This window comes from Schistocerca cancellata, chromosome 2, assembly GCF_023864275.1.
Source record: "Schistocerca cancellata isolate TAMUIC-IGC-003103 chromosome 2, iqSchCanc2.1, whole genome shotgun sequence".
Taxonomy (NCBI): domain Eukaryota; kingdom Metazoa; phylum Arthropoda; class Insecta; order Orthoptera; family Acrididae; genus Schistocerca; species Schistocerca cancellata.
The window spans coordinates 697591836-697612762 of NC_064627.1; the positions used below are offsets into that span (position 1 = coordinate 697591836).

At 42.3% G+C, this 20927-nt stretch overlaps 1 protein-coding gene across 1 annotated transcript in view; it reads right to left on the reverse strand.

Moving 5' to 3' along the window:
- The window catches only part of LOC126162473 (ATP-binding cassette sub-family C member 12-like), a 516794-nt gene that overhangs the window by 248841 nt on the left and 247026 nt on the right, over window positions 1-20927 (reverse strand). Inside the window, exon 15 of the mRNA XM_049919007.1 lies at window positions 16821-16964. Coding sequence (XP_049774964.1) covers window positions 16821-16964 — 144 coding nt within the window. The remainder of the gene's footprint in view (window positions 1-16820; window positions 16965-20927) is intronic.

The following is a 20927-nucleotide window of genomic DNA, read 5'->3' on the forward strand; positions in this document are numbered from 1 at the left end:
ATAACATGAGAACATGAATACTGAGAGAAAAACATATGTGTGAGTATAGTGTAGTATGTAAATAATTTTCAGGATCTAAAAATGGGTGAATAATGTGTGGCACCAATGAAATCTACTCCAACATCGATGCATCCATCTGTGAACTAAGCTAAGCATTATCTTTGTTCTGTTCCGCCGTATCAGTTCTTTGTGAGCCTTGCTTGTGTAAAGTGGTGAATACATGAACTACTGCTAAATGGAGGTTGTTTGGTGTAACTAAGCCGAACACCTCCCTCATCGGTGACCCCAAGTTATAATGTCTTCCGTTTTTGCCGTTTTACTGTGTCCACGAGCTCTGTGTTGGTTATTTTCGTGTGTATTACATTGACACAGCATTTGAACAATGACTTTGGACCAGCGCCTAACACCGGATTTTGTGATCGACATGCATCATGTTGCGGGTGATGTACACCCGCCAGGACTGCAACATGACTGTCATTCGACGATTAGGCCTAATTTGCCGGATGCTTTCAAGCCTGCAACAATAAGTTAGTTAGGAGTGTGCATGACTCCAGCTATCAAACACCTTTCTTTCCACCACATGTGCCCTCCCTCATCAACTGTGCAGTTACCTCTTATGGATCTCCGTGCAGTGCGGGACCAATGCCGATTTCTGCAAATGCTTTGTTGGACAACCTACCATCACCAGGACAATGATTTGCCAAACTGCAATCCGTGCAGTACCACGCAGATACCTGCCACACGTCCAGGACTGCTTCGTTCACAGATCAACCTCCACAGCATCCAACTACGCCTGCACCTGCCTCAGTTCAGCATCAGCACATGCCTTCCTACTTTGATACCTCGGCCTACAACAGGAACAATAACTTGTTATCTGTGCCTGACCTCCACCTCCGTCCCACTGCTACGCCTCAGTGTTTTGTGCCACAACATTCACCTTATCCACACACCATTTTGAGTGGAGTGACTATGAACAGTGAACATTCACACATTCCATCCCACATTCAACATCATTTCCTGCACTGTGCTTCTGGACAGCCCACACCTCCACAGCCTCCCTGCATCACAGGTGGCCTCGGCTCCGATCATACATTGAGCTTTCCATGGACTAACACACGTTCTCAAACTTTGAACTTTTTCTCACCTGTCGCCCCCGCACCGGCTCCAGTCGAGGTTCCATGATGCGTCAATCCAAACACATCTGCAACATGTTGAGCTTCCACAACTGCAATCGACACATTACTGTGTCTCACCCGCATCGGCATTCTGCGTTGTGACGGATCGCACTCAACCACAACGTGTCACTTTCATGCTGCCACCCGAACAGCCGGTGTTGCCACATCCCCTGGAGGCACACTCTCCTCGAATACTACAGCAAGAACAGCTCGATTCAGGCAGTGCCCCGATGAACTCAACTCAACCTGTTATTCCGAACATTCTACAATGCTTACTGACGCTGCCGCCATTTAATCCCGACAGAGCTGCAACCTGGTTCAAAATTGTGGACGAAGTGTTTGACCATTACAAACTCGATGAGTCAACCAGATTTATGTGCCTCATCACCCACCTGTCCAACCAGGAGAACTTGATTGCTGACCTGGTCGACTCACCAGACTCATCTACCCGACGCACTCTAGCCAAAAAGACAGTTCTACGTCGGCTTGCATGCTCAACTGAGGCAGCAATACGGCAAGTGCTCCACGTTGAACAACTAGGCAATGACAAACCTTCCCAGCTCTGGAGATGGCTACGTGCCCTGGTCAGCGCCGATCAACTCTCTGACACAGCTCTCCTCGCCATCTTGTCAGATAAACTATCTCCTCACATCTGCTTTGCTCCGCCTCAGAGGTCTCCCGAACCTGTCAAGCAAAGAATGACAATTTCTGACAAGCTACACGATGCATCACTGCCCTATTTTGCCTGCAACTGCCTACCTGACAAGTCTCAGGTTCAGGCTAATCATCTGTGGCCGGACGTGGCCGGGGCCGCACTGTGCCGACCGCTCCGCTTGCTCCCGGAAGCAGTAAACAAGCTACTAGGACATCACCTGCTCCGCCCATGGTCACAACCCCTCCTGCAACTGAGCCTACTGTGCCACCAAACCTCGGCCACCACCACTGGCAATAAACGTTCCGCAGGAAATGCAACCGCACTACCCATACTGTTATTTCCACACATGGTTTGGTGAGGCGGCACGGAATTGCAGACCATCCTGCTACTTCCCAAACGCCAATCGCAGGTAGGTCGGGGTGCCGCCTCATGCACACGACATGACAGGCACCCCCCCCCCCCCCCCCCCCCCAGTGCTCCATTCTGTACGGGAATGATGGCATAAAAGCGGATGACTTTACATTAAAGACATTTTCGCTGCTGCCAACGTCCTTGGCATCGTTGAACTTCAGCCCTCATCATACTTCACTGCAGGCCATGAATTCTACTAAACTACAATGCTCAGGTTCAACTTCCCACGTCCTCTCACTCTCTGCAAACTGCAAACTCGAGTGGACATTTTTAGTGACAAAATTGATGAACCTATACTAGGCATTGACTTCTTGTGACACCACAAACTTTCACCAGACCTAGTGCGAAACACCGTGTTTCATCACCCGTCCAAGACTCACTTCCCCTATGCTCCGTCGAGCAAACCCCCCGATGACACATCGGTCCGGGCTCATTTCATCCGTACATGCTCATATCTGTCGATGATGTTACAAGAAACAACACGGAAGTGCCTTGTCGAGCTTGAAAACATCACTCACCTACAGAAGGAAACCTTCAAGCTCTCCCTCCGGCTCCACGAAACTCAGCTCCACCTCTCCGATGCAGCAAAGGAATTACAGATACTACAGCAAGGGCAAAGCAAGGTCAGTAAGTGCACCGAATCTGGTTGCAGTCACAGCAATCGAGCCTCCGTGTGTTTACCTCATGCTACCCCTCACAACTGTGCTATCAAGACTACCATAACATGTACTGACAGCTCCGCAGGGCCACACCCTCGTAATATGGCAGCGTTTGACACTAGGCCGGACACGAGTGCACAATCGCGACGAGCATCACGTGTTCCTGAACTGACAGCTCCTACCCTGCCCCTTGTGGACAGGACCTCAAACTATGCAACTTTGGCTCCTGCAGGCCGCCGTGCGACCGCCACTGACAACACAAACAGTGCACTCACGCCAAACGTTTCGCCCGCGACCGTGCTGCCACAGGCCGCACCCTCTGACAATGGACTCACTAACAGCTCATGAGCTCTACCGAGCTCACCCGACCACAGTGCCACTGCTGCGGGCTGGCGGCCATCTTGTTGACTCCTGGGACACTTCACTGCCTTGGCTCCCGCCGGATCCGCCGAGTGGCTCCGAACACCAGGAGCACGCTTTGCTTGCCCCGCCCACCACACATTTTAAACAAACAGCCTCCCGTGCCGCCGGCAACATTTCTGTCATCACCAACAGTATAGTTCACAAGCTTCGCCTCACGCCAGGTCCCCCAGTCTGCAGTAAACCATGTCGACTTTGTCCCAAGCGCCTCTCCGACATTAAAAATCAGATTTCTGAACTACTAAGCTCCGGCGTCATTGAACCCTCTGCCAGTAGCTGGTCTACACCCATACATATGACACTCAAGAAAGACGGGTCCTGGTGCATGTGCAGATACTACCATCGACTAAACGCATGAACAATTATGGACATCTACCCCATACCCAACATTAGCGATTTTACCAGTTCCCTCACAGGTGCGACCACGTTCTCTGTCATTGATTGCAAATGGGCCTACCACCAGTTCCCCATGGCACCTGAAGACATCGAGAAGACAGCAATCACCATCCTGATCGGGTTATTTCAGATTCGATTCATGCCCTTCTGTCTGAAAAACGCAGCCGAAACCTGACAACACTTCATCAATGAAGTGCTATTCAACCTGAAATTCTGCTTTGCATATCTTGATGACATTCTTGTGTTCAGCTCCTCTGTCGAGGACAACATTTGACATGTGCAAACTGTTATGAACAGTCTTGCGGCAGCAGGCATCGAGACCAACCAGGAAAAATTGCAGCTACATTAACCCGCTGTCACTTTTCTTGGTTTTCGGGTCTCTGCTGACGGCATTTCACCACCCCCTTGAGAGTTTCGTCATTCAGAGAGCTCCAGCGCTTTCTGGGGATCGTTAATTATTATCACCGACATCTACCTGAGGCTGACTCTTTCACTGCCCTCAAAAATCTACATGCTGAGGTCTGCACCATCGCGCATCCTCATCCCAATGCACAGCTTTTCATCACCACAGACGAGAGCGATACTGCCATCGGCGCTCTCCTTAGCCCGACAATCGATGGCCAAGCTTCGCCTCTGCAGTTCTTCTTGCGCAAGCCCACCAATACACAATGGAAATATTCTGCATTTGACAGGGAGTTGCTCACGGTCTATGAAGCGATCATACATTTTAAGACTGATGTTGAGGGATGCCCTTTCTATGTTTTAACGGACCACAAACCCCTGGCTGCGGCCATTACAAACCCGCTAGCTGACCTGCCTCCTCGCCGCTTCACATACATGGACTTCATATCTCAGTTCACCACTGATGTCAGACACATAAAGTTTGCAGACAATATAGTTGCTGATTTCCTTTCACGAGTTGACACCATCCATTCGCTGTTAGACCTCTCTGAACTGCCTAACCTCCAACCCATCAAACCTGATTTCAGTCTCTACATCTTCACTACACTTCGTCTGCACCACCTTGCCTGGCATTTCTGGTGAAATCTGGTGCAACAATATTATGGGCACATTATGCCCGCTCATCCCAACCATGCTCCATTGAGCTGTCTTCAATGCATTGAATAATTTAGCCCACCCCAGTGTTTGTGTGTCCGCCTGCCTCGTAGCGGAGCGCTTTGTGTGGAGAAATGTCAACAAGGACTGCCAGCAATGGGAATGCTCCTGCATCGCGTGCTAATGCTGCAAAGTACACAAGCACACTTCAACCCCCCCCCCCCCCCCCCCCCCCCCCGGCACCTTTCTGATCCTTCCTGGGCGTTTCCAGCATGTTCATATTGACATTGTCGGCCCCACAACTCGCTGGGTTGAGGCTGTCCCCTCCCCAATATTATGGAAAAAACTGTTGCTTGAACTTTCGTCGCGTCATGGGTATCACGTTTTGGATGTCCAGCTATCATCACGACTGACCACGACAGACAATTTGAGTTGGCCCTGTTCAACGAAATTTGTAACATTTGTGGCATCTGGCGCATCCATACCACAGCATATCACCCAAAAAGTAACTGGCTAGTTGAGCACTGGCACCGCACTTTCAAGGCGGCTCTTTGATGCCACAACTCTCTATGGATGGAGGCCCTTCCCCTTGTGCTACTCAGCATTCATGCGATCTATAAGGAAGACCTCAAAGGCACAATAGCTGAGTTCGTATATGGCTAGAACATTGTTCTCCCTGGAGAACTTGTAAGCCCTTCTGCTTCTCTCCCTCAGTCTGACTTAGCTTTCTTCATGGACCACATCAGACGCCACTTCATCAACCTCCATATCCCTCCGACCCCCAGCCACTCCCGCCATAAGGTTCTTGTCCAGAAATCTCTGGACAATTGCGAGTACATCGTGCTCCGAGATGATACTGTCTGTGCTCCCCTCCAACCTCTATATACCGGCCCGTACCAAGTTATCCGGTGCTCAACCAACACCTATGACATCCAGATGAAAGATTCAGCTGTTACAGTCTCTCTCCACAGACTTAAGCCTGCTCATGTCAAACCTTGTTCTACTCTCCTTCAGGCCACGACCACGCCACTCAGTATCGTGGCTCATGACGCTCCGACCACTCCCACCATGTCGCACTTACACACTCAGTCGAATGTCTTCCAGCTCCAGTTGTCAAGCTCTCCTCCGACCTCGCCCTCTACTCCGGTCTCACGCACTCCCTCGAGTGACCACATGCTCCCCACATCGAGCTTAACTACAATCATGCCCTTGCTGCCGGGCCCTTCACTGGTCCCTTCGATCTCTCCACCGTTGCCTGCCTCACCCTGTCGAGGTTTCTCACACCCCCCCATCTTGAATGTGCCCTCGCTCGAGGTGTCTGTGCCTGTCCCCCCAGACATAATCCACGACATCTCAATAATACTGCACAATTATACAGTGTTCGTTGTGTGTTTCTCTTCATGCAGTACTCATGACATAATCTCTGTCATTCCCTGCCACCTGGTGAAATGTGTTTCCCTCCCGCCCAACATCGACCTGGACATGCTTCGTGTGTTCGCCATGCCCACCAGAGACATCATCCTTGTCGCTCTGTTCCACCCGCAAACTGTGTTTGTGAGTATAGTGTAGTATGTAAATAATTTTCAGAATCTAAAAATGGGTGAATCATGTGTGGCACCGATGAAATTGACTCAATTATCGATGCATCCTTCTTTCTGTGAACTAAGCTAAGCATTACCTTTGTTCTGTTGCACCATGTCAGTTCTTTGTGAGCCTTGCTTTGTGTTTAGTGGAGAATAAATGAACTACTGCTAAATGGGGGTTGTTTGCTGTAACTAACCTGAATATCACCCTCAAATGTATGCAACATTATTATAAGTACTGCCACTTTGATGTGTTAAATTGTAATAAATAGGTTAAATATTGTAAGAAAATCAGTTTAAGTTGACTTGTCCTATTTAAAGGTACACATTTTGTACAAAATGTAATCAAATGGGACCAAATAAAAATCAATGAATCAATCAATATGCCACACTTGCAAATATTTTATTACTGTTTGATGTTCTTTCTGTTAATTATGTTTGATTATTTATTTGTCATGCACTAAACTATGTAGTTCATTTATCTTGTAATTGATCTGTTTTGAAACTTTTTGTTGTTATTGACATTTGCATAAATATGTATTGTATCCATCTTGAATTATTCTATTGTATTTAACGACATATATCCAAGTATATATTATTGTTATTATTATTGTGTTAACTCTGACAACACCAATTGCATTTGAAAATGCTCAACGGTGGAATTAAACATTTATTTATTTAAGTTCAGGGTATATATTCTTGTCACTTAATGACTGTTGCAATTTTCTTTAAGCATAATATGAAAACTAAGCATGCCATCTGAAGGAGCAGTCAACACTGGAAAACCCATCAAATGGTTGTATACTGAGGAAGAAGAAAGCAGCAGCAGTTTCATCCCATCTCAATGATTTTTTCTGAAGGGCTAGGAAAACCACAATAAGATAAGTACAAGTGTAATGTTCTTATATATTAATGTGCAGTCGCTTAAGAGCAAATTTAATGAATTTCAGTATTGGCTGGAAAACTTAAACTGCACTGTGATTTCAATCAATGAACACTGGTTTAGCGACAAGAAACTATAATTAAGTGTACCATTTGGATATGAATTGTCTACCAGCTACTGTAGAACAAGTATTAAACATGGTAGTGTATCTGTATACAGGGTGTTACAAAAAGGTACAGCCAAACTTTCAGGAAACATTCCTCACACACAAAGAAAGAAAATATGTTATGTGGACATATGTCCAGAAACGCTTACTTTCCATGTTAGAGCTCATTTTATTACTTCTCTTCAAATCATATTAATCATGGAAAGGAAACACACAGCAACAGAATGTACCAGCGTGACTTCAAACACTTTGTTACAGGAAATGTTCTAAATGTCCTCCGTTAGCGAGTATACATGCATCCACCCTCCGTCGCATGGAATCCCTGATGCGCTGATGCAGCCCTGGAGAATGGGGTATTGTATCACAGCCGTCCACAATACGAGCACAAAGAGTCTCTATATTTGGTACTGGGGTTGCATAGACAAGAGCTTTCAAATGCCCCCATAAATGAAAGTCAAGAGGGTTGAGGTCAGGAGAGCGTGGAGGCCATGGAATTGGTTCACCTCTACCAATCCATCGGTCACCGAATCTGTTGTTGAGAAGCGTACGAACACTTCGACTGAAATGTGCAGGAGCTCCATCGTGCATGAACCACATGTTGTGTTGTACTTGTAAAGGCACATGTTCTAGCAGCACAGGTAGAGTATCCCGTATGAAATCATGATAACGTGCTCCATTGAGCGTAGGTGGAAGAACATGGGGCCCAATCAAGACATCACCAACAATGCCTGCCCAAACGTTCACAGGAAATCTGTGTTGATGATGTGATTGCACAATTGCGTGCGGATTCTTGTCAGCCCACACATGTTGATTGTGAAAATTTACAATTTGGTCATGTTGGAATGAAGCCTCATCCGTAAAGAGAACATTTGCACTGAAATGAGGATTGACACATTGTTGGATTAACCATTCGCAGAAGTGTACCCTTGGAGGCCAATCAGCTGCTGATAGTGCCTGCACACGCTGTACATGGTACGGAAACAACTGGTTCTCCCGTAGCACTCTCCATACAGTGACGTGGTCAACATTACCTTGTACAGCAGCAACTTCTCTGACGCTGACATTAGGATTATCGTCAACTGCATGAAGAATTGCCTCATCCATTGCAGGTGTCCTCATTGTTCTAGGTCTTCCCCAGTCACGAGTCATAGGCTGGAATGTTCCATGCTCCCTAAGATGCCAATCAATTGCTTCGAACGTCTTCTTCTCGGGACACCTTCGTTCTGGAAATCTGTCTCGAAACAAACGTACCATGCCACGGCTATTGCCCCATGCTAATCCATACATCAAATGAGCATCTGCCAACTCCGCATTTGTAAACATTGCACTGACTGCAAAACCACGTTCGTGATGAACACTAACATGTTGATGCTACATACTGATGTGCTTGATGCTAGTACTGTAGAGCAATGAGTCACATGTCAATACAAGCACCGAAGTCAACATTACCTTCCTTCAATTGGGCCAACTGGCGGTGAATAGAGGAAGTACAGTATATACTGATGAAACTAAAATGAGCTCTAACATGGAAATTAAGCATTTCCCGAAACATATCCACATAACATCTTTTCTTTATTTGTGTGTGAGGAATCTTTCCTGCAAGTCTGGCTGTACCTTTTTGTAACACCCTGTATGTTAAAAATAGTGTGAACCTAATCTATATAGTTATAGATGTGAGTGTACTGTGTATAGAAGCAAAATTTGATGCTGCAGCTATAATGTTGCCAAACCAGGAAATTATAATAGATTCAGTATACCACTCCCCAAAACACAAAGAAAACCTGCTTGTGGAGCTTCTGGTGAAACTGATACTCTTGCTACTCAGATACAAAAATTACAGATTTGGTGATATCAATATAGACATTAGGTTTAAGAATAGAAAGGTTGATCATTTGTAAAATACATTAACATCCCTTAACTTCAGTTGTGTAAATGAAAAACCCATAAAATAGAAAGCATGTATAGATAACATAATTTGTAATTTTCATCTAAACAAACAGAATTAAACACAATCAAGCTAGACATTCCAGATCATGAGGGACTATGGCTCAGACAAACTCTTAACAGTGAAGCAACTGAAACTTCCACAGACTAGAAAAATTATAAGACCAGTTAATGAATCAAAGGTAAACAAGTTGATAAATAAATTGAATTTAATAAAATGTAATAAAATAATTGCCACTGCAAGTGCACATGAATCTAACAACAAATTTCTAGGACTGTTAACTGAAAATTTTGAAGCATGTTGTCCTAAACACTGCAAGAAAATATCAAAGCAAAATCGTTACACCAAACCACAAAATCTATAAAGCTGGTACAACCCACATCTAAGCAGAATAAGAACCATAATGCTACTCTATCATGATAGGTCCAAGAACAGTAATGATGACAAGGAAATGTACATAAAAGTGAAAAAGATTTACAGGTCTGAAATCAAGGCAGCTGAGTGTAAAGCAAATAATATATATATACTGAACTCAGTAAATAAATGCAAAGCTACATGGGAAATTATTAAAACAGAAACTAACTGTGATGATAAAGTATACCAGTCACCAATTCCATCTGATATTCTAAATTTGCATTTTGTCAGTTCTTAATCAGATAACAGCATTATGGAGAAAGTGAGTAAGGCAGAGGCACTACTGCCAGAAATGAACAGTAAGCAGACAGACAGCTTTCACGTGACTTGTATAACTGAGAAGATGGTCAATGAAACAATAGTGAAACTCAGTAATTCTAGAGAAGAGGATGACTATGGTCTCTCAAAATACGTTATTAAATATATCAGAAATCAAATTGTAACACCACTGACTAAAATAATCAACAAAATTTTAATTGAAGGTAATTATCCAGAATGTTTAAAAATACCTGTAGTTAAACCAGTACATAAGAAAGGAGATATAGCATCACCAGATAACTATTGACCAACATCACTTATACCCATAATATCAAAAATAGAAGAATATTGCATTCATAAACAGACAAGTCAATATTTTGAACATAATCATATACTAACTTCCTCACAGTATGGTTTCAGATCCATTCATTCTACAGTCAAAGCAGTTGAGATAATGGTAGCATAAATACACAATTGTTTCGAAAATAAAGATATTGGCTGTGCAACACTGTTGGACCTCAGGAAAGCTTTTGATATGGTCTCCCACAATATTCTAATAAAAATACTCTACCATTATGCAGTGAGAGAGAATGCCCTATGCCTAATGCAGTTATATTTGGACAATAGAAAATAGTTAGTTAAGGTAAATAATCATATGTCAGAATGTCTTCCAGTTGTGAAGGACCTTTCCTTTCCATTATTTATATAAATGATTTATCTGCAGTTGTATCATGTGATGCTGTGCTATATGCTGATGACACAACACTCATCACATGTGATACAGATCTTGAAAATGTTCAAGACAGCATGGCAGTGGCAATGGAGAGGTGCACTACTTGGCTTGAGACAAATGTACTGCAGAAAAATGATAGTAAAACTGAAGCAATTGTAACCAATCTGAATGCTCCCACTCATGATAACAAAACAGTAAAATTATTAGGATTTCATATAGATCAAAAGTTCAGCTGGAATAGCCACATAGGGAAGACATGTGGCAAATTGGTATGTGCCATATACACTCCTGGAAATGGAAAAAAGAACACATTGACACCGGTGTGTCAGACCCACCATACTTGCTCCGGACACTGCGAGAGGGCTGTACAAGCAATGATCACACGCACGGCACAGCAGACACACCAGGAACCGCGGTGTTGGCCGTCGAATGGCGCTAGCTGCGCAGCATTTGTGCACCGCCGCCGTCAGTGTCAGCCAGTTTGCCGTGGCATACGGAGCTCCATCGCAGTCTTTAACACTGGTAGCATGCCGCGACAGCGTGGACGTGAACCGTATGTGCAGTTGACGGACTTTGAGCGAGGGCGTATAGTGGGCATGCGGGAGGCCGGGTGGACGTACCGCCGAATTGCTCAACACGTGAGGCGTGAGGTCTCCACAGTACATCGATGTTGTCGCCAGTGGTCGGCGGAAGGTGCACGTGCCCGTCGACCTGGGACCGGACCGCAGCGACGCACGGATGCACGCCAAGACCGTAGGATCCTACGCAGTGCCGTAGGGGACCGCACCACCACTTCCCAGCAAATTAGGGACACTGTTGCTCCTGGGGTATCGGCGAGGACCATTCGCAACCGTCTCCATGAAGCTGGGCTACGGTCCCGCACACCGTTAGGCCGTCTTCCGCTCACGCCCCAACATCGTGCAGCCCGCCTCCAGTGGTGTTGCGACAGGCGTGAATGGAGGGACGAATGGAGACGTGTCGTCTTCAGCGATGAGAGTCGCTTCTGCCTTGGTGCCAATGATGGTCGTATGCGTGTTTGGCGCCGTGCAGGTGAGCGCCACAATCAGGACTGCATACGACCGAGGCACACAGGGCCAACACCCGGCATCATGGTGTGGGGAGCGATCTCCTACACTGGCCGTACACCACTGGTGATCGTCGAGGGGACACTGAATAGTGCACGGTACATCCAAACCGTCATCGAACCCATCGTTCTACCATTCCTAGACCGGCAAGGGAACTTGCTGTTCCAACAGGACAATGCACGTCCGCATGTATCCCGTGCCACCCAACGTGCTCTAGAAGGTGTAAGTCAACTACCCTGGCCAGCAAGATCTCCGGATCTGTCCCCCATTGAGCATGTTTGGGACTGGATGAAGCGTCGTCTCACGTGGTCTGCACGTCCAGCACGAACGCTGGTCCAACTGAGGCGCCAGGTGGAAATGGCATGGCAAGCCGTTCCACAGGACTACATCCAGCATCTCTACGATCGTCTCCATGGGAGAATAGCAGCCTGCATTGCTGCGAAAGGTGGATATACACTGTACTAGTGCCGACATTGTGCATGCTCTGTTGCCTGTGTCTATGTGCCTGTGGTTCTGTCAGTGTGATCATGTGATGTATCTGACCCCAGGAATGTGTCAATAAAGTTTCCCCTTCCTGGGACAATGAATTCACGGTGTTCTTATTTCAATTTCCAGGAGTGTATCTTCTGTACAAGCTGAGGAGCAGTGTCATAAAGAGCTTCTGTTATATGCATATTTTACATTCTTCCATTCCCACCTGAGTTATGGAATACTACTATGGGGCAATTCATAGACTCAAAATTTGTGTTTAAATGGCAAAAGAAAGCCACAATGTGCATAGCAGAACTTACCCCATGTGAATCATGTCGAGAATATTTTAAAACACTAAATATAATGAGAGTGCCTGACCTGTATATTTACAGATGCCTTGTCTTTGTTAAAGAGAATCTGAGTATATTTTACTTAAGGAGAAGAGTTCATGACCATCACATAAGAAGAGGACATACAATTAATATGCCATATGCTAGGCTTACAAAGTCACATAACAGCTACAAATATCTTGCTCCTGGCTACTTCAACAAATTACCTGAAAATGCCTACACAGTGACAGTAAATAAATTTAAAAACAGTTTTTTGAGGTGTCCACAATGAGACTCCAACATTTTAATATCCTATATCTCTCTCATTTCCGATGGTGGACCTGTGAATCCTGAAGGGGCAGACAGAGCAACTCAACAAGTTTGAGGTGTGCAAATTTGATACGCCAAGTGGCCATAGTGGAGCTGCAATCAATTGTTTTAGCAAAATGGAGGATATGAAGGAGCATGCACAAGTGGTCTGGTGGTACGTAGAGACAAAATCGGTGACTCAAGTGCAAAGAAACTTTCGTCGAGTTTACAAGAAAGCGCCCCCATCGTTCAAGACTATAAAGAAGTGGTGTGATCAGTTTTTGGCTACTGGGAGTGTTGCAAAAGGGCATGGTGGTAGCAGGCCTGGGATCAGTGAACATCATGTGGAACAAGTGTGGCGGTCATTCGAAAAAAGTCAGTGCGACAGGCAGCATGAGAACTTCGCATGAAACGTTCAACAGTGCACAAAGTGCTTCATCAGCAATTACGTTTGTATGCATATAAAGTGCAGGTTGTGCAAGAAATCAAGTGTGATGATCGAACAAAGCGAGAAGAATTTGCATGTGTCATGTTAAATCGCATTGCCGCGGACGAGACATTTTTATCACATGTGATGTTTACTGATGAGGGGTTGTCAATCGTCACAATGTGCGCATCTGGGGGTCTGAAAATCCTCATGCACCTAGGGAACACATGCGTGACTGTCCAAAAGTTAATGTGTGGTGTGGTTTGATGATAAATTGCATTGTTGGGCCGTTTTTCTTTCAGGAGATGACTGTGGATGGATCCATCTACCTGCACATGTTGGAACAATTTGCCATGCCACAGATAACAGACTTGCAGCCAAATGTGCTGTTTGAACAGGATGAGGCACCACCCCAATGGAGCCTTGATGTTCAATAATTTTTAAATGACATATTTCCGCATCGTGAATTGGCCGTGGAGGTCCAATTCTTTGGCTGCCACGTTTGCCCGACATAACCCCCCTTGATTTTTTCTTGTGGAAAGACTGGGTACACGCTACTCCAGTAATGGACCTGCAAGACTTGAAACAGCGAATAACAATTGTCATCAACTCTGTCACAGAACAGATGCTCTGCAACACATGGCATGAAATTGATTATGGATTTGATATTCTTCGTGCTACCCATGGCGCCCATGTTCAAGTGTAGTGAACTGTCCAACTGTCTATGAAAACTTGATGAGCTGCTGTATGATTTCCCTGTATTTGTTCATCAATAAATTGTGTTTCCTCTCGGATTTTATGAGTTCAAATGTTGGAGTCTCTCTGTAAAGTAATTTACTCTGCTCAAGAGTTCCTTGAGTATGTGACAAATGAGCAATTTTCTTATGAGAAAGAACTATAAATTAATTGCAAACTATACACACGCCACACTGTGCAACTATTTTATTACTGTTTCATGTACTTATTGTTAATTATCTGTTTGATTATTTATTTGTCATTCACTGATCTATGTAGTTCATTTATCTTGTAATTGATCTATTAGGAAACTTCTTGATGTTACTGATATTTGCACAAATATGTACTGTATCCATCTTGGATTATTATATTGTAGTTATTAACATTGGTCATCTCAAAGTTTATATTATTATTGTTGTTATTATTATGTTAACACTGATGATTCCAATTGCATGTAAGTAAGCTCAACAGTGGAATAAAACATTTGTACTTGTATTTGTAACTCAGTATCCTTCTACATCTACCATATGGGCAAGCTAAGAAAACTCCCAATGAGGTATGCAGTTTTATTCTCCATTCTTTGAATATCTATGTGTCATATAGTATTAAAGAACTCAGGTTGTTCTGTGATGGCTGTTCAGGCCAGAATAAGAATAACACTCTCATCAGATTTTAACAGCTATAAGTGCTCAGCAGCATGTTTTCAACATAAGACTTCTTTTCCCTATCAGAGGACACTCCTTTCTGCCAAATGATAGGAACTTTGCTGTAGTGAAACGAAGACTGAGATATGTAGACAGACTCTACACAATGAAGGAAGTGTGTTAACACATAGTCAGCTCTAGCACTAAAGGAAATTTTACAGTTACTATTGTTGAAAGTGAGAATGTTTATGATTGCAACAACTGGTGGCCAAATTATATCAAAAGTAATGCCACTTCCACAGACTCATCTGTTAAGCACTTTCCAAGAGATAAAAAGGTATTGTTCACTGTTTCAGCTTTTATCGAATTCTATTTTTCTGCAGAACAGATAGGAATAGTTGTGGCAAAACCATTTACAGGAGGAATAATTGAACACTCTTTCATCCTTGGGCCACCGTATCCACATATCACAGAATTACCATGCAGACATGCTTATCCAAATGGTGCATGTCTAGTCAAAGAAAACAAAATTAAAGATATACACAAAATGCTTAAGTACATTCCTGACTGTAACAAACCTAGAGCATTTTATGGGAAATTTGTAGCTTGGGAAACAAAGACAAATGAGTAAAATTGCACTTTTTTTATGGGAAAGTTTGTCATGCATGTTTATTTCTCTGGATAAGTTACTGTTCTATATATTCTGAATGTGTTTTTCAATAAAGAAAATACATTTTTCTGTGTTTATACCTCCGAATTTTATTACATAAGAAGCACAACTGAAGTTAATTTGAAAAGCGACTGAAGTCCTTTTTTAAACCAAAATTTGAACGTAAAGAGATTACAAGGTCATGCTTTTGTAATGACAGTTTTATGTAATTTTGATGTATGCAACACATCATGCAATAACTTTTTGGAATATTTGCTTCAGTAAGATAATAGACAGTTTTTTGTTGTTTCTGAAAATGTACCTCTAGGGACTTAGTCATTTTGCAAATTCACAATTCAGTAGAAGACTATAATTTTTCTTCAGAAATATATTTATAAATGACTTTGATTCCAATTTACACCAATGTACTTTATCTTGAAGATCTTCAAAATATAAATTTATGGCTCTCAATCAATAATGGAAAAAATGCTGTCCATTGAACTTCTAAAAAGGAAGACTCCAAATTACAAGAAAATGATAGACAGCACATTCTTACATGACCCCATGTTGCTCCAGATAAGGTAAATTTTGGAAACAAAGTTTCACTTGCCAGACTAAAGTAAGAAAGTACCACCAACAAGTGGATCATTCCAGCTGAAGCACTGTGGTTTTTAAAACAATATTCAGGTTAATGATATAGCCTACTATATAATTCAAAAGCATCAGTCCAATGAAGACATAAAATCAAGTGACAGGGGCCATATTCATATTGGATATTTATTTGAAAGAAATTTGCTGTTCCTAAGAAGTATTTTTTTAAAATTTCTCTGGTGATTATATTTGTTCAGTGTTAGTTCTACTGCTCCATATGACCGATTCTCAGACAGTAAACCAAGAATCAAAACTCCTGAGACAGTACAACTTAACAAAGAATGAAAATTATTGTTTTATTTGTATTTAAGATTGAAAAAATGGGGTAAGACATTTTCAATTTTAATAAGTCATTTCATTTGTTCATTGTTTTAACTGTTACTTCTAAATTTCAATTATTTTGACCCATTTATTCTGCCATCAATTCATGTGTCCTTAGGTGCATTTGTGACATTTTATCTTAGTAGCAAATAACTCCACATTGTCTCAAATTAACTTTTTTACTTATTGTTGGAATACCATGTTAACTTGATGCAAGGCAATAATACTGCAAATAACCAAATGATCATAAATTTTTGTTTCATATTATTACGTAGATATTTCTAGAGTTAAGTTAGCTTTAAGTTTTGCCTTGATGATAGACACCATGAATTTGATTAAAAGACATAAAGAAAATTTGATTAAAAGAAATAAGAGGAATTATTTTGCCTTCCATACAGTATCTTTATGAAACATACTTTCCTTCAAATAGATGTGAACTTATTACCTGTTGGAATAAACAGCACGAGCTAGTTCTATTCTCTGTTGAACACCCATAGACAGAGTTTCATTTGCAATTGCTGTTTCATCTTCTGCAGCTAGGTTTTGTAATACACTACTCAGAAGGCAGCTGTAAACTGCATTATAGTACCTGTTGTAGAAAAGAAGTAAATAAAATTATTTGTGGTAAAACACATTTTATACTGAACTAACTGAATAAGTTGCTGATGATAAGAATTAAACAAGAATATCTTTTTCTTTGATCCAACCAGGAACCTACAAAGATATGGAGCATCAATAAATACAGATCATTAGTTGAATTTTTGGTCTAATATTTAGGAAACACTACTGCTACTGCATTTGAGAATGCTATTGATTACATGTAATCTTTACAAATACAGGAGCAACAAGTTGGGGAAACAACAGAAAAAAGAGGAAATAATGGGTGTACATATTGTTTGATATTTGAAAAAAGTATAATTTTATGTTTTATATTTGCAGCCATGCAGACATTGTTTGTGACAACCTTACAACAGAAACTGATGTTTTAAGTAAATTGTAGGTTAATTTTTCCTTCTCACGGCAATCAATTTTATAATTACCTTGTGAAAAACTAAAAGTTTTGTGAGTATAAACAACAGTGAGTAACAAAATACATCAGTAGAGACAGACACAGTCAAAATGTCAATTTTATTTACTGATAGGTATTTTTTTACCTCAGGTTGTGACAACCTTACAACAGAAACTGATGTTTTAAGTAAATTGTAGGTTAATTTTTCCTTCTCACGGCAATCAATTTTATAATTACCTTGTGAAAAACTAAAAGTTTTGTGAGTATAAACAACAGTGAGTAACAAAATACATCAGTAGAGACAGACACAGTCAAAATGTCAATTTTATTTACTGATAGGTATTTTTTTACCTCAGGATAAATAAATAAATAAATAAATGTGGTATCACAATCAGAAAAGTCTTCCATAAGCTGATTCTTGCTGTGGAAGTCTACACAATTACATCTAATGATGTTATGCACACTGAATGATGAATGCTTTCAGTTTATTTCTGAATGCTTTCAGGATTAAAAGGTCAGTCTGTTTCATCTGGGGGCCAATTTGAGCACAAAGCCACTGAGCAACCGGTGTGCCACCTGAAGGGAGCATTGGCAGAATATTCCAGTATGTGACACAAGTGATCTCATAACTCACACCACAGCAATAAAGGATAAAAATCAAGAGCAGCCAACTACTTAGCCTTTCTCACTTAATGTTACTGAGTCTGGTATCTACCTCTGGAAGCTGCATCATTTTTGCTCTTCTTGTTCACAAAATAACTTACGGACATGCAGTGTATATTATTGTTTTTAAATGCATTATTTGCTCATTTTATAACCTGGTACAACTTTGACATTGTATACCATTTATTTGGGAAAGATATATGCGCACTTGTATCAAGTTAAATGCCTGTATACCATGCTAGTATCATGTGACAACAGTGGTGATGCCCACCCGGCTAGCCGAACTGTCTAACACAATTCTTCCTGAACGGGAAGACGTGCTGGTCCCTGGCATAAATCCGCCCAGCGGATAAGTGTCAAGGTGTGCTGGCAAGCCTGTGTATGGTTTTTAAGGCAGTTTTCCATCAGCCTCAGTGAATGCGGGCTGGTTCCCCTTATTCCCCCTTAGTTACGCACGTCGGCAATTGCTGTGCAAACACGGTCTTAACGTATGTGTACACCATAATTACTGTCCATGCAAACACTTGGGGGGTTACACTCATCTGGTACGAGATGTTCCTGGGATCCTGGATGTAGAGGGGGATGTGGGGAGGGGGGAGGGGGGGGGTGTCCACTGGGCCCCTAACACTACACAATTCTGCGATCGGTGTGGGACAGCAGTGGGGTGACTGGACTGTTGTAAGCTGTTGTGGGGTTGTGAACCACTGAGGGCTACAGCAGGGATGAAGCTTCTCTGTCATTTCTAGGTCCTCAGTTCAATGCACAGTACACACACACAGTGGTAACATGTTTTCTCATGTTCATATCCTAACATCTAACACAAAGGTTGGAAATGTGGGCAGACTTGGAAGAAAGATATAAGCAGCAGTAATTGTAGTCCAAAAACATCACAGGAGCAGATAGTTAGTTTGTTGGCTCACAAAATGGAATCACTACCTCTATCAGCACCAACATCTACTTTATTTAATAAAACAGTGCAGGAATGAGATGACTAATTTTGTGGGGACATGGACTTGTTCAGAGGCTGTTATAATTTGGCCTCAGATTATAAACTTGAACTTGGTAAATTTACCACCCCTCTGTACTGCATCTCTTCTTTTTGTTGATTTCATTTTCAGTCCAGTTGGTCTTGTGCTGGAAATTGGAGACAAGTACTCAGTCATCCAATTTCTGTGAAATGATAGAACAAACTTCCTCTTTTATCAGCATACAGTCATTCAACATTCACAGTTTGGAAACACCTCACGCAATGAAAGTCTGCCATATGATAATTGACATTACTGTGCTGTATTCATCTAATTTGAGAGACCATAGCAGACTAACTCACTTCTTTTCATCCAAAACATAATTTTTGATTGTCAAAAATGTCCTCACTCTATGGAGCACAGTGTAACTCTAAGGCAGGTGTGTTGACTGAATGACAAATAATGAAGGGTTAAAAAAAAAATCAGCTGAGTATCAATATTAGGTGCAAGTCTTGTAACTTAGGTAGAGACGGACAGTGTACCATGTAAGGGTACAAAGACTCCCTTACAAATGTTGATTTTATATCCACATATTATAGCTTCAAATAAATGAACAAGCAGAATGAGTTGAGAATTAAGAGTGTTTCTTGTTAATATTAGAATTCTTTCATTTTTGTAAGTTGTGGTTGTTGTATTCTTGTCTAAGGTATTCCTTTCGAGGTGTGTGTGGCACCAAGAGCAGTCATACTGCCCTTGACATCATTGCAAGTACAAGCAAAGAGACCACAGCCTGTGAACAGCTCCAAGCAATACTGAATACTGGAACGTACAGCTGACAAGAATGTCAATGGAAAATTCAATTGTTTCTGGTGTGAGAATGAGATTGATCAGTCCTGCTTGTCTGTATTTGTCTATGTTCATAAATAAAAAATAAATTGTCATTCTGTATTAGAGGGATGGTGCTACTCCTTTAGTTGATAGTGAGATGCAAAACAAAAATGTATTTGTTGAGAGTCAGTTGATGTTTCCTCCACTGAAGATTTAAGATAGACAAAGACCCTTGCAGCAAAACCATTTTGTCAGCCCATTAAGAAACCACTGATTTCATGCTCACTGATTGTGAATTGGAGGTGAAAAGTGACATAGTCATGTTCCATTTTTCAGAAAAAGGCCCCAAACACTGTATATAAAGGTCCTCAAATGTCACGCATGGCAGAGTTTAGGAGTCTAGTGATCAGAAGAGTTCCAGCCAAGGATGACTGAGAGCCTACAGTGGATCCCATGTGAGTGAGCATTATCTTCATTCAAGTGTGTACACTTGTTCGCCCACTGCTTGAATACTGCTCAGCAGTGTGGGATCCGTACCAGATAGGGTTGATACAAGACATAGAGAAGATCCAACGGAGAGTAGCGCACTTCATTACAGGATCATTTAGTAATCGCGAAAGCGTTACGGAGATGATAGATAAACTCCAGTGGAAGACTCTGCAGGAGAGACGCTCAGTAGCTCGGTACGGGCTTTTGTCAAAGTTTCGAGAACATACCTTCACCGAAGAGTCAAGCAGTATATTGCTCCCTCCTACGTATATCTCGCAAAGAGACCATGAGGATAAAATCAGAGAGATTAGAGCCCACACAGAGGCATACCGACAATCCTTCTTTCCACGAACAATACGAGACTGGAATAGAAGGGAGAACCGATAGAGGTACTGAAGGTACCCTCCGCCACACACCGTCAGGTGGCTTGCGGAGTATGGATGTAGATGTAGATGTAGATGTAGATGTAGAAGGACTAACAAAACTTGCCTGTATGTGTCTTTGGACTACAGTTATTGGTTTCCATCATATATTTGTCTACATGTACCTACGTCTGTATGTGATTTTCATTGTGATGAGTACTTGAACCAAAGAGTTC